This window comes from Bos indicus x Bos taurus, chromosome 17 (assembly GCF_003369695.1).
Source record: "Bos indicus x Bos taurus breed Angus x Brahman F1 hybrid chromosome 17, Bos_hybrid_MaternalHap_v2.0, whole genome shotgun sequence".
NCBI lineage: Eukaryota > Metazoa > Chordata > Mammalia > Artiodactyla > Bovidae > Bos > Bos indicus x Bos taurus.
In genome coordinates, this window is record NC_040092.1 from 30,666,552 (window position 1) to 30,679,670 (window position 13,119).

At 41.2% G+C, this 13,119-nt stretch overlaps 1 protein-coding gene across 2 annotated transcripts in view; it reads left to right on the plus strand.

Moving 5' to 3' along the window:
- The first annotated feature begins 7,336 nt into the window (after positions 1 to 7,336).
- Positions 7,337 to 13,119, plus strand: part of GLRB (glycine receptor beta) — an 89,408-nt gene continuing 83,625 nt past the window's right edge. The window contains exons 1-2 of one of the 2 annotated variants that reach the window (XM_027567215.1): positions 7,337 to 7,441; positions 9,188 to 9,338. In XM_027567215.1, the coding sequence (XP_027423016.1) occupies positions 9,217 to 9,338 (122 nt within the window). In that variant the 5' untranslated portion in view covers positions 7,337 to 7,441; positions 9,188 to 9,216. Of the gene's footprint in view, positions 7,442 to 7,522; positions 7,606 to 9,187; positions 9,339 to 13,119 lie in introns of those variants that run through there. The other variant, XM_027567216.1, reaches the window with a different exon arrangement.

Here is a 13,119-nt window from a genome sequence, read left to right on the forward strand (position 1 = left end):
AAAGAATAGCAAGAAGAGATAAGAAAGCCTTCCTCAGCGATCAGTGCAAAGAAATAGAGGAAAACAACAGAATGGGAAAGACTAGAGATCTCTTCAAGAAAATTAGAGATACCAAGGGAACATTTCATGCAAAGATGGGCTCGATAAAGGACAGAAATGGTATGGCCCTAACAGAAGCAGAAGATATTAAGAGGTGGCGAGAATACACAGAAGAACTGTACAAAAAAGATCTTCATGACCCAGATAATCACAATGGTGTGATCACTCATCTGGAGCCAGATATCCTGAAATGTGAAGTCAAGTGGGCCTTAGAAAGCATCACTACAAACAAAGCTAGTGGAGGTGATGGAATTCCGGTTGAGCTATTTCAAATCCTGAAAGATGATGCTGTGAAAGTGCTGCACTCAATATGCCAGAAAATTTGGAAAACTCAACAGTGGCCACAGGACTGGGAAAGGTCAGTTTTCATTCCAGTCCCAAAGAAAGGAAATGCCAAAGAATGCTCAAACTACCGCACAATTGCACTCATCTCTCACATGCTAGTAAAGTAATGCTCAAAATTCTCCAAGCCAGGCTTCAGCAATACGTGAATTGTGAACTCCCTGATGTTCAAGCTGGTTTTAGAAAAGGCAGAGGAACCAGAGATCAAATTGCCAACATCCGCTGGATCATGGAAAAAGCAAGAGAGTTCCAGAAAAACATTGATTTCTGCTTTATTGACTATGCCAAAGCTTTTGACTGTGTGGATCACAAAAAACTGTGGGAAATTCTGAAAGAGATGGGAATACCAGACCACCTGACCTGCCTCTTGAGAAATCTGTATGCAGGTCAGGAAGCAACAGTTAGAACTGGACATGGAACAACAGACTGGTTCCAGATAGGAAAAGGAGTACGTCAAGGCTGTATATTGTCACCCTGCTTACTTAACTTATATGCAGAGTACATCACGAGAAATGCTGGACTGGAAGAAACACAAGCTGGAATCAAGATTTCTGGGAGAAATATCAATTGCCTCAGATATGCAGATGACACCACCCTTATGGCAGAAAGTGAAGAGGAACTAAAAAGCCTCTTAATGAAACTGAAAGTGGAGAGTGAAAAAGTTGGCCTAAAGCTCAACATTCAGAAAAGGAAGATCATGGCATCCAGTCCCACCACTTCATGGGAAATAGATGGGGAAACAGTGGAAACAGTGTCTGACTTTCTTTTTCTGGGCTCCAAAATCACTACGTATGGTGACTGCAGCCATGAAATTAAAAGACGCTTACTCCTTGGAAGGAAAGTTATGACCAACCTAGATAGCATCTTCAAAAGCAGAGACATTACTTTGCCAACCAAGGTCCGTCTAGTTAAGGCTATGGTTTTTCCTGTGGTCATGAATGGATGTGAGAGTTGGACTGTGAAGAAGGCTGAGCACCGAAGAATTGATGCTTTTGAACTGTGGTGTTGGAGAAGACTCTTGAGAGTCCCTTGGACTGCAAGGAGATCCAACCAGTCCATTCTGAAGGAGATCAGCCCTAGGATTTCTTTGGAGGGAATGAAGCTGAAACTCCAGTACTTTGGCCACCTCATGTGAAGAGTTGACTCATTGGAAAAGACTCTGATGCTGGGAGGGATTGGATGCAGGAAGAGAAGAGGATGACAGAGGATGAGATGGCTGGATGGCATCATTGACTCAATGGATGTGAGTCTGAGTGAACTCTGGGAGTTGGTGATGGACAGGGAGGCCTGGTGTGCTGCAATTCATGAGGTCACAAAGAGTCGGACACGATTGAGCGACTGAACTGAACTGAACTGAATGATGAAATAGCAGAAAGAGAAATCAGGAAAACAACTTCATTTGCAGTCAATCAAAAAGAATAAAATATGTAGGAAATACCTTATTTTACTTCCCAGCTGGCAATAGTGGTAAAGGGTCTGTCTGCCAACGCAGGAAACAAAAAGATGTGGGCTCAATCCCTGCATTGGAAAGACCCCTTGGAGGAGGGCGTGGCAATCCACTACAGTATTCTTGCCTGGAGAAACTCATCGACTATTCTCGACAAGAATCCCTTAGAAGACATGGAGTAGCTCTCACAGTCAACAAAAGTGTCCAAAATACAGAAATTAGGGCACAATCTCAAGAATGACAGAATGATCTCAGTTTTCTTCCAAGGCAAACCATTCAACATCACAGTAATCCAAGTCTATGCCCAACCACTAATGTTGAAGAAGCTGAAGGCAAATGGTTCTATGAACACCTACAAGACCTTCTAGAACTAACACCAAAAACAGATGTCCTTTTCATCATAGGGGACTGGAATGCAAAAGTAGGAAGTCAAGACATATTGGAGTAACAGGAAAGTTTGGTCTTGGAGTACAATATGAAGCAGGGCAAGGGCTAACAGAGTTTTGCCAAGAGAACGCACTGGTATAGCAAACATCCTTTTCCAACAACACAAGAGCCAACTCTACACATTGCCATCACCAGATGGCCAATAAGGAAATCAGATTAATTATATTCTTTGCAGCCAAAAATGGAGAGCTCTATACAGTCAGCAAAAACGAGACCGGGAGCTGACTGTGGCTCAGATCATGATTTCCTTATTGCAAATTTCAGACTTAAATTGATAAAGTAGGGAAAACCACTAGGCCTTTCAGATATGGCCTAAATCAAAACCTTTATGATTACACAGTGGAAGTGACAAATAGATTCAAGGGATTAGATTTGACAGACAGAGTGCTTGAAGAACTATGGACAGAGGTTTGTAACATTGTACAGGAAGCAGTGACCAAAACCATCCTAAAAAAAAAGAAATGTAACACGGGAATACAGTTGTCTGAGGAAGCCCTAGAAATAGCTGACAAAAGCAGAGAGGTGAAAGGTGAAGGAGAAAGGGAAAGATATACTCAACTGAATACATATACTCGAGCTTCAAAAAATAGCAAGGAGAGATAAAAAGCCTTCTTAAGTCAACAATGCACAGAAAGACTAGAGATCTCTTCAAGAAAATTAGAGATACTAATGGAACATTTCATGCAAAGGTGGGCACAATAAAGGACAGAAATAGCAGAACCCAATGGCAACCCACTCCAGTACTCTTGCCTGGAAAATCCCACGGATGGAGGAGCCTGGTAGGCTGCAGTCCATGGGGTCACGAAGAGTCAGGCACAACTGAGTGACTTCACTTTCCCTTTTCACTTTCATGAATTGGAGAAGGAAATGGTAACCCACTCCAGGGTTCTTGCCTGGAGAATCCCAAGGACGGGGGAGCCTGGTGGGCTGCCGTCTATGGGGTCACACAGAGTCGGACATGACTGAGTGACTTCACTTTCACTTTTCACTTTCATGCATTGGAGAAGGAAATGGCAACCCACTCCAGGGTTCTTGCCCAGAGAATCCCAGGGACGGCGGAGCCTGGTGGGCTGCCGTCTGTGGGGTCGCACAGAGTTGGACATGACTCAAGCAACTTAGTAGTAGTAATAGTTACAGAAACATAAGAGATTAAGAAGAGGTGGAAATAAAATGCAGCAGAAGAACTGTACAAAATAAGTCTTTATGACCCACATAACCATGATGGCATGGTCACTCACCTAGAGCCAGACATCCTGGAGTATAAAGTCAAGTGGGCCTTAGGAAGCATCACTACAAACAAAGCTAGTGGAGGTGATGGAATTCCAGCTGAGTTATTTCATATTCTAAAAGATGATGCTGTGAAAGTGCTGTACTCAATTTGGCAGCAAATTTGGAAAACTCAGCAGTGGACACAGGACTTGGAAAGGTTAGTTTTCATTCCAGTCTCAAGGAAGGGCAATGTCAAACAATGTTCAAACTACAGTACATTTCACACATTAGCAAGGTAATGCTCAAAATCCTTTATGCTAGGCTTCAAGAGTACATGAACCAAGAGCTTCCAGATATACAAGCTAGACTTAGAAAAGACAGGAGAATCAGAGATCAAATTGCCTACATCTGGCAGATTATAGAAAAAGCAAGAGAATTCTAGGAAAAACATCTACTTCTGCTTTATTGACTACTCTAAAGCTGTCGACTGTGTGGGTCACAACAAACTGTGGAAAATTCTTAAAGAGATGGGAATACCAGACCACTTTACCTGTCTCCTGTGAAATCTGTATGTAGGACAAGAAGCAACAGTTAGAACCTTACATGGAACAACTGACTGGCTCAAAATTTGGAAAGGAGTAGGGCAAGACTGTATATTGTCATGCTACTTATACAACTTATATGCAGAGTCTATGATGTGAAATGCCAGGCTGGATGAATTAGAAGCAGTAATCAAGATTGCCAGGAAAAATATCAATGATTTCAGATAAGCAGATGAGACCACTCTAATGGCAGAAAGTGAAGAAGAACTAAAGTGCTTTTGGATGAGAGTGAAAGAGGAGAGTGAAAAAATTGGCTTAAAGCTCAACATTCAAAAAACGAAGATCATGGCATCCAGTTGCATTACTTTATGGCAAATGGAAGGGGAACAATTAGAAGCAGTGACACATTTTATTTCTTGGGCTCCAAAATCACTGCAGATGGTGACTGTAGCCATGAAATTAAAAGACGATTGCTCCTTGAAAGGAAAGCTAGACAAACCTAAAGAAAAAGTAAAAGTAAAGTGAAGTCGCTCAGTCGTGTCCGACTCTTTGCGACTTCATGGACTGTAGCCCATCAGGCTCCTCCATCCATGGAATTTTCTAGGCAAGAGTACTGGAGTGGGTTGCCATTTCCTTCTCCAGACAAATCTAGACAGTGTATTAAAAAGCAGAGGTACCTCTTTGATGACAAAGGTGCATATACAAAGCTATAGTTTTTCTGGTGGTCATGTATGGATGTGAGATTTGGACCATAAAGAAGGCTGAGCACTGAAGAATTGATGCTTTTGAACCGTGGTGCTGGAGAAGACTATTGAGAGTCCGTTGGACAGCAAGGAGATCAAAGGATTCAATCCTAAAAGATACCAGTCCTGAATATTCATTGGAAGGACTGATGCTGAAGCTGAAGCTCCAATATTTTGGCCACCTGATGTGAAGAGCCAACTCTTGGAAAAGACTCTGATGCTGGGAAAGTTTGAGGGCAGGAGGAGAAGGGGGTGACAGAGGATGAGATAGTTATATAGCATCACTGACTCAGTGGACATGAATTTGAGCAAACTCTGGGAGATACTGAAGGACACGGAGGCCTGGCATGCTGCAGTCCATGCTGTTACAAAGAGTTAGACATGACTTAGTGACTGAACAACAACAGCAACAAAAATATATTTTCTACCCATAGCAATCTACAGATTCAATGGCATTCCTTTCAAAGTACCCAAGACATTTTTTTATAACTCTAATAACAGTTCCAATGTTTTTTTTTTTTAGTTCCAATGTTTATATGAAATTATAAAAGATCCCAAATAGCCAAATCAATCTTGTGAAAGAAGAACAAAGTTTGCAGTAGCACACTTCCATGCTTCGAATAATATTACAAAGCTATAGTAATCAAACAATATGCTACTGGCAGGAAAACAGACACATAGACCAATAGAGTAGAATAGAGAACCCAGAAATAAACTCACACATGTATGAGTGAATTAATCTACGACAAAGGAGACAAGAATACACAATGGGGAACAGACAGTCTCTTTGATAATTGGTGTTGTGAGAACTGGACAGCTATATGCAAAGGAATGAAACTAGAACATTTTCTCATACTACATACAAAAATAAACTGAAAATGGATTAAAGATGTAAATTTAAGACTTGAAACTATACAATTCTGAGAAGAAAAGAAAACACAGGCAGTATGGTCTTAGCAATATTCTTGGGATCTATCTCCTGTAGCAAAGGTAACAAAAGCAAAAGTAAGTGAAACTCCAGTACTTTGGCCACCTCATGCGAAGAGTTGACTCATTGGAAAAGACTCTGATGCTGGGAGGGATTGGGGGCAGGAGGAAAAGGGGACGACAGAGGATGAGACAGCTGGATGGCATCACTGACTCGATGGACTTGAGTTTGTGTGAACTCTGGGAGTTGGTGATGGACAGGGAGGCCTGGCGTGCTGCAATTCATGGGGTTGCAAAGAGTCAGATACGACTGAGCGACTGAACTGAACTGAACTGAAGACCTAGTCAAACTAAAAATCTTTTGCAAAACAAAGGAAACCATCAACAAAACAAAAGGACAATCTATTGAATGGAAGAAAATATTTGCAAATGGTATGTCCAGTAAGGAATTAACCTCTAAAACAGAAAGAACTCACACAACTCAATATCAAAAAACAAGCAACCCAGTCAAAAAATGAGCACAAGAATCAAGAATGCATTTTCTAAGGAAGACATACCAATGCCCATCAGACTCGTGAAAAAATGCCCAACATCACTAATCATCAGGGAAATGCAAAACAAAACCGCAATTAGCTGTCACCTCACACCTGTCAGAACAGCAGTCATCAAAACACAGAAGAACTAACAAGTGTTGGTGAGGACGTGTAGGAAAGGGATCCTGTGTGTACTGTTGGTGGGAATGTAAACTGGTACAGCCACTATGGAGGGTGTATAAAAATTAAAAAAAAAAAAAAGAAGAAGAAGAACTGATGATACCATATGACCCAGAAATTTCACTTTTGAGTATCTATCTGAAGAAAATTTATAAAAATACATGCACCTCAACGTTCATAGTAGCATTTTTTACAATAGCCAAGATATGAATCAACTTGTGTCCAAGATTGTATGGTTTTATGGATTCTGATCAATTTCAGCATGCTTAAAAAGGTCAGGCTTAGAGGAAATGGCAACCCACTCCAGTGTTCTCGCCTGGAGAATCCCAGGGACGGGGGAGCCTTGTGGGCTGCCGTCTATGGGGTCGCACAGAGTTGTACACGACTGAAGCAACTTGGCAGCAGCAGCAGCTGCAGAGAAATTGTAAAAAAGACTGGAGAGGAAGTTAAATGCCAGAAGACCATAAAAATTATAGTCACAGAAACTGTTGTCTGCTTAGGTCTCAGAAGGTCATTTGTTGTTTGATTGTTTTTTGTTGCTAGTGGTAAAAAATAGACTCTAAAGAATTCCAGCTCCTTGAAAGGTTTTTCCTTTCGAAGTAACCCAGCTGTCCCCCGCGCCCTGTCCCCCACCCACCGTCCCCATCTTCTTTAGCCCCTGGTGGGGACTGCATTCCTCCACTCAGAGGCCGGAAGGGGACACGCGTGCAGCCGGGACACCTCTGCAGTCCCGCCCGGCCCACCTTTCGCCACGCTCTGGCTGTGCCGCGGGCCCCGCAGCGTCCAGACCGCACCGGCGCGGACACCACGGCGCAGGCTCCTCGGCCGGAGCAGGCGCGTCAGCCCATCGCGGGAACGCGGGGACGGGGACGCGGGGACGGGGACGCGGCCGCTCCCCCCGCGGCCCCCCTCCCGCACCGGCGCGTCCGGCGGAGCGCGCGTCCTCCCGGGGCTGCGGGAGGGGCGCCTCAGGTAAGTCGGCTCCTAGAGAAGGGGCGGCGCGGGGGTCCAGGGATGCGCACCTCTGCGGCAAGGCCTGGCGGGGGCACCGGGCACTGCGGCGGCGGCGCGAGGAGGAGGAAGAAGAGGAGGAGGCGAGAGCATCCCTGGTGGTGGCGGCGAGCACATCCCCGCGGGTCAGCGGTGTGGGTGTGCTCGGCTGGAGGGATGCGGGCAGCGGAGGATCAGAGGCGCAGTTGGCGTCCTTTGGTCTGCAGGGGTCCCTCAGTCCCTGTAGCCAGCCCCTTCGGAAGGTGGGAGGTGGATACAGAAAGACAGGGTGGAATTTCTCCACCCTCAGACCTCCAGGGCCTCTGGGCTCCTGGGCTCCTGGGGCTGAGTGGGCAAAGATGTGGGCACAGTACCTGCGGCCTTGGGCAAGGTGTCTGCACCAGATGTCCCCCTAGGCTGGGGCGTGGGGGGAGGGGTAGGAAGTCCAGTGTTGCGAGTTGACTGGGGGCAGCTGTGGGCCTGTTAATTCCCCTCTGTCGTGTCTTCAGGAGAAAGACCAGGGAGGAAGCCCTTACTGCTTGCTTAGGGACTGTGAAGAATAAGTGTGGGAAAATAAGAGTTCCTAGGAAGAAGATTGGTGGAAAACATGCCACAGGAGAAGCAAAATTATGAGGAGTTGGGGATTAAGTTAATGTTGGGGAACAGGCCGGTCTCTTACTCGGCAGGAAACAAGAAGGAGAAACAATTTATGGTTTGGGAATGAAGGATGCGGAAGAGATTTAAATATTCCAGTGTTTAGAAGATGCTTAAAGTTTTTATTGTTGTTATTGCATCAGATAGGCAAGAATGTAATTCTCTTGGAGCGTGAAAAACGTTATTAAAATATGGCTAAGAAGATTATTTGGAGGAATCTGACTATAGTTGCTAATTTATTTCTTGCAGTGTAGCCTAGAATTTCTAGAGTCAGAAATCATCTATTGAATGCTAAATGTTAGTACCATCTGAGTAGACAAGGAGAACGCTAACTTAAAATATTATGCACCTTCCTTTTTTGGGTAAAAAGTAACTTGCAAATTTAATGTATATAAAAAAAAGACCATGAATTTAGAGGGTGAAACTTTGATACTATTTTTTTTTCTTTTATTTCTGTCAGTCCTTTAATAATTAGAATTAACTTTTTCCTTGAGAATATATTGTCTTTGAAAAAAATATGCATACAAAAGTCAAAGAACAGAAGAAATTTAAAAAATAAAACATAAATTTAAATGTACTAGCACAATCTTAACACCTTGTAAACATCTTTCCAGCTATCTTTCTAAGCGTGTATTGATACATTCTGTAATTCAGTATCAATTTATAATTTTATGAAACTATATAGTAGAAAATTTTACATACTTACTTTTTACTCCTCATGGGGGTCTTATTTTCTATGAAGCAATTTTTAAACTAACTTTTACTATGAAAACATCACAGAGAGTCACAAAATATGAAGTAAGGTGTAATTACAGAGATGCAATTTACAGAGGTTTTTTTTCAAGGAAGAGAAAGAAGAATAGAAAATTTTACCGAGTATAATATATTTAGTAAGCTTAAAATATGACAAAGCCTTCATGTTTGTGCATGTACGGAAGACAGATGTTTGCCAGGAGCCGTGAGAATATGATGTACAAGCGCCCTGTCCATGGTAGTAACAGTCATGATCCTTAAAGAGTCATGTAATTGTCATTTGTCTCATGAATGTAAATATCTTCTTGTTCTTTCTTGTAGATCCATCTTCTGAAATTTAAATTTTCAAGATGAAGTTTTTATTGGCAGTGGCCTTTTTTATTTTAATTTCCTTGTGTATTGAAGAAGCCTACTCAAAAGAAAAGTCTTCAAAGAAAGGGAAGGGGAAAAAGAAGCAGTACCTATGTCCATCGTATGTCCTTCATGTCTTATATTCTTATACAGAGAGATGTTATTGCATTTTTATCAAAGTAAAGTGGTTTACTGAAACACATGTCATCAGGACTATTCCAATCAGAATATGTACCAATTTGTTTCATAGGTAGAAAGTGACAGAGTGAAGAAGGCTTTAGTAAATGAAAGCTAGTTCTCAGCTTTTAGATGAAAATAGTAGAGTTTTATCAAGTTTTGTTCATGCCATGGACTTATATAATTTTATACATCTTTTATAAAAGTAGGAAAAAAAGTTATTTCTTTCTTACTGTGAATTCTTTGGATACTGAGATTATGTGTTTTGAGCAAGTACCAGTTCAAAAAGTTGACTTTTTAAAAACAACTCCTAAAAATGAATATTCATTAAAAAATCAGATAGCTGGAACTATAATTTTAAGGTCTATTTAATTCATATTAATGCATGGCAGGAGAAAATTCACACAGTAGATCAGTTTTCCATTTCAGTGTATTTTTTTTTTTTGGCAAAAGATTTATATTAAGAAATTAGGATATTTCTTAGAAAATGTCATTAATTTTGAAGTTACTTATAAAAAAGAATCTAAGTCCAATTCCCACTCCCTCCCCACTCAGAAAAAAACCAGCAAGGTTTTGTGGTTTGGGCTCCATTTTGTAAAATAAAGAGTTAATATTACTGGTGAATAATAGTATATAAATAAATAACCTTCACAAAATATGTGCTTTTAGGTAGTAATGTTACAATGTATGCAGTTATCTGGAATAAAAATTAATTTGCTGATGCTGATTATTTTTACATTAAGATTTCTTAAGTGCCATATTGGTCTGGGGTAACATTATTCCAGCATCATCATTATTTAAATATAGACTATATAGTTTCATAGATGTTCCATAAAGATTTTTAAGGTACATTTTAGGAAGTGTATTTTTTAAAGAAAAGATATTAGAGTTTGTATTCAGGGTGGATGTTTGTATGAATATGTGAGACAGAAGTTCTGGGGCTGGTATGGTGACCCACATAAAGCCTTATCATGCATAAATCTCCCTGTTAAGCAGTACCTCCTGGTTTACAACTATAACAGTTCTGCTTATTCCAGTTTACACGGTCTGATGTCAGGCCGGGTTCTGGGTGTGACAGGATGGCCCCAACTGCCTGGCTGAGTGTGACCTCCTGCCTCTGTCACTCATCTTCACTGATACAGTTTTTGTGCAACAGCCGGGAGATGAGCATTTTAGGGAACTGGACATGGTCAGGCCTTACTCTTCCCAAGCAAAAGGACACATTGTCTTGTTTTGGATCGTGTTTATATTAACCTTTTATTTGATGAATCATAGCATATTGACATGAACTGTTGTATTTGTCTTATAGTCCTGGTGATTCGGTTTATCAGTCAAGCCATCTGTGATCACTGAGGAAGCTGATAGGAATCCTGTCTCCCCACCCTTCTCCCACCCAGTCCCCCCATCAAATGTCATGAACCAGAGTTCTGAATGTGGCAACTGCAAGCCTTATAACTATCATGTATCTTATAAGAGTCTTTTAGAGGGCATCCTGATAGCATAGCTGGTAAAGAATCTACCTGCTGGAGACTATTTGAGTTCTGGGTTGGGAAGATCCCCTGGAGAAGGGAATGGCTACCCACTCCAGTATTCTGGCCTGGAGAATTCCATGGACAGAGGAGCCTGGTAGGCTGCAGTCCATGGGGTCGCAAAGAGTCGGACAAAACTGAACAACTTACACACTTACCCCTTCCCAGAATTATTCTATTGCCTAGGGCTTCCCTGTTGGCTCAGATGGTAAAGGATTTGCCTGCAGTGCAGGAGACCCAGGTTCAATCCCTGGGTTGGGAAGATCTCCTGGAAAAGGGAATGGCTACCCACTCCAGTATTCTTCCTAGAGAATTCCATGGACATGGCAGCCTGGTGGGCTGCAGTCCCTGGGGTTGCAAAGAGTTGGACAAGACTGAATGAACACACACACATGAACTGACTTGTATATGCTTAGGGTGTCTACAGTTAAGACAGATTTTTAAAGTTAAACCTGATAGATAAAGAGTGAAACTCTGAAGGTTTTCTTTGGTACATATTGGTGATCTCTAAGTGGAAGGCCCAATATATACCTGGTAAGTCCATATCACAGTATTTTAGATACGTTGAGAAATCTATCTCAACCACAGTAGTCAAATTTTGATTATATTACTTACTTTTGTGTAATAATAATGAGACTAAATAAAACTTTATGAACAGTGGGCATAGCTATGCTGCCCCAAATCCAACTTATTAAAAAGTAGATGTACTTTGGAGAGTTAGATTGGTATAGTTTTTCTTTGAGCATTTTATAAAGAATTTTGATTTTAAATGATCACTAAACCTCTGAAGGGAGAAGTCAATGGCACCCCACTCCAGTACTCTTGCCTGGAAAATCCCATGGACGGAGGAGCCTGGTAGGCTGCAGTCCATGATGAGGTCTCTAAGAGTCGGACACGACTGAGCGACTTCACTTTGACTTTTCACTTTCATGCATTGGAGAAGGAAATGGCAACACACTCCAGTGTTCTTGCCTAGAGAATCCCAGGGATGGGGGAGCCTGGTGGGCTGCCATCTATGGGGTCGCACAGAGTCAGACACAACTGAAGTGACTTAGCAGCAGCAGCAGCAAACCTCTGAAGACTAAGGTTTTTTCCTGGCTATTATTGGATCCACTATATTAAATTTTTTTGAAGATCCAGATTTGGAATCTCAGTTATAATAATGGGCTGAGAAAGAATATGCAAGTTATTTGTATCTCATACAGTTCAGTTTGCCCATTTTGTGTAAGTTAAACATTAATCACCTTGATTAAGAGGAGTATTTGAGATCACAAAACCAAGAAGTTAAGTGGACTACTATATTCTCTTCAATATGGTGAAACTTGCCCAGTGATATCTTCATTTATTTAAGCTTTTTTTGGAATACAATTGAGTAATGGAGTTGGATGTTATATACGCAGTTAATGTGTTATGTTCATGTAGCAAACATGAGCAAAAACTTCCCATTTTACTCTTTTAACTTTTCCCTCCAAAGATTAGAAATAAGGAGGAAAATGTTTTTAAATGTAGAAAAAATAAAGAACTTAGGACCCTTCATATTCTAGGTCAGCGTGAAGCTTGAATCTTATGATAAACTTTTCCTGGCTTTTTATTATTTTTTTAACCTACATTGTTTTGAGAAGCTTGACAGTCATAAATTTGTGCCATTATTCATTTTTTATGGTGTATAATGAAAGCAGCAGTACCAGCTTGACAAACTACCTGATAAATTTGAGTTAAAAATTTTCAGAAATTTAGTCTCTATTAATAAATATAAAATAAACTTAGAAAATATATTTTAGATGAAGTCTTTGGACACTGTTTAGCTTTCTCTTTTATAGGTTGAAGTTTACATTGATCTTAATCTTTTGGTCTTTTTATTTCCTATATATTCTGCATTAGTGGTTGTGTCCAAATCTCTGACTATAACTCCATCCATTCACTATTACCTCCTCAGGCTCTGGTTTTAGCTCAGACCTCTCTTAGCTCAAGCCATACTCATACATCCAACTTTTCTATTAGTACCTAGTAATCCTGTCTTGATCTTAAAACTCAGTTTAAAGTGATAAAAACCAAGTATTGAAACCCTCCCCACCCTTTCCCAAAGTGGTGTTTCCATTTGCATTCTTTTCCATCCAAGCTCAGATCCTCAGGATTACCTGGGACCCTCTCTCTACCTTAGCTTCTCAAATCCAGTCATTCGTCACCCAGACTCCA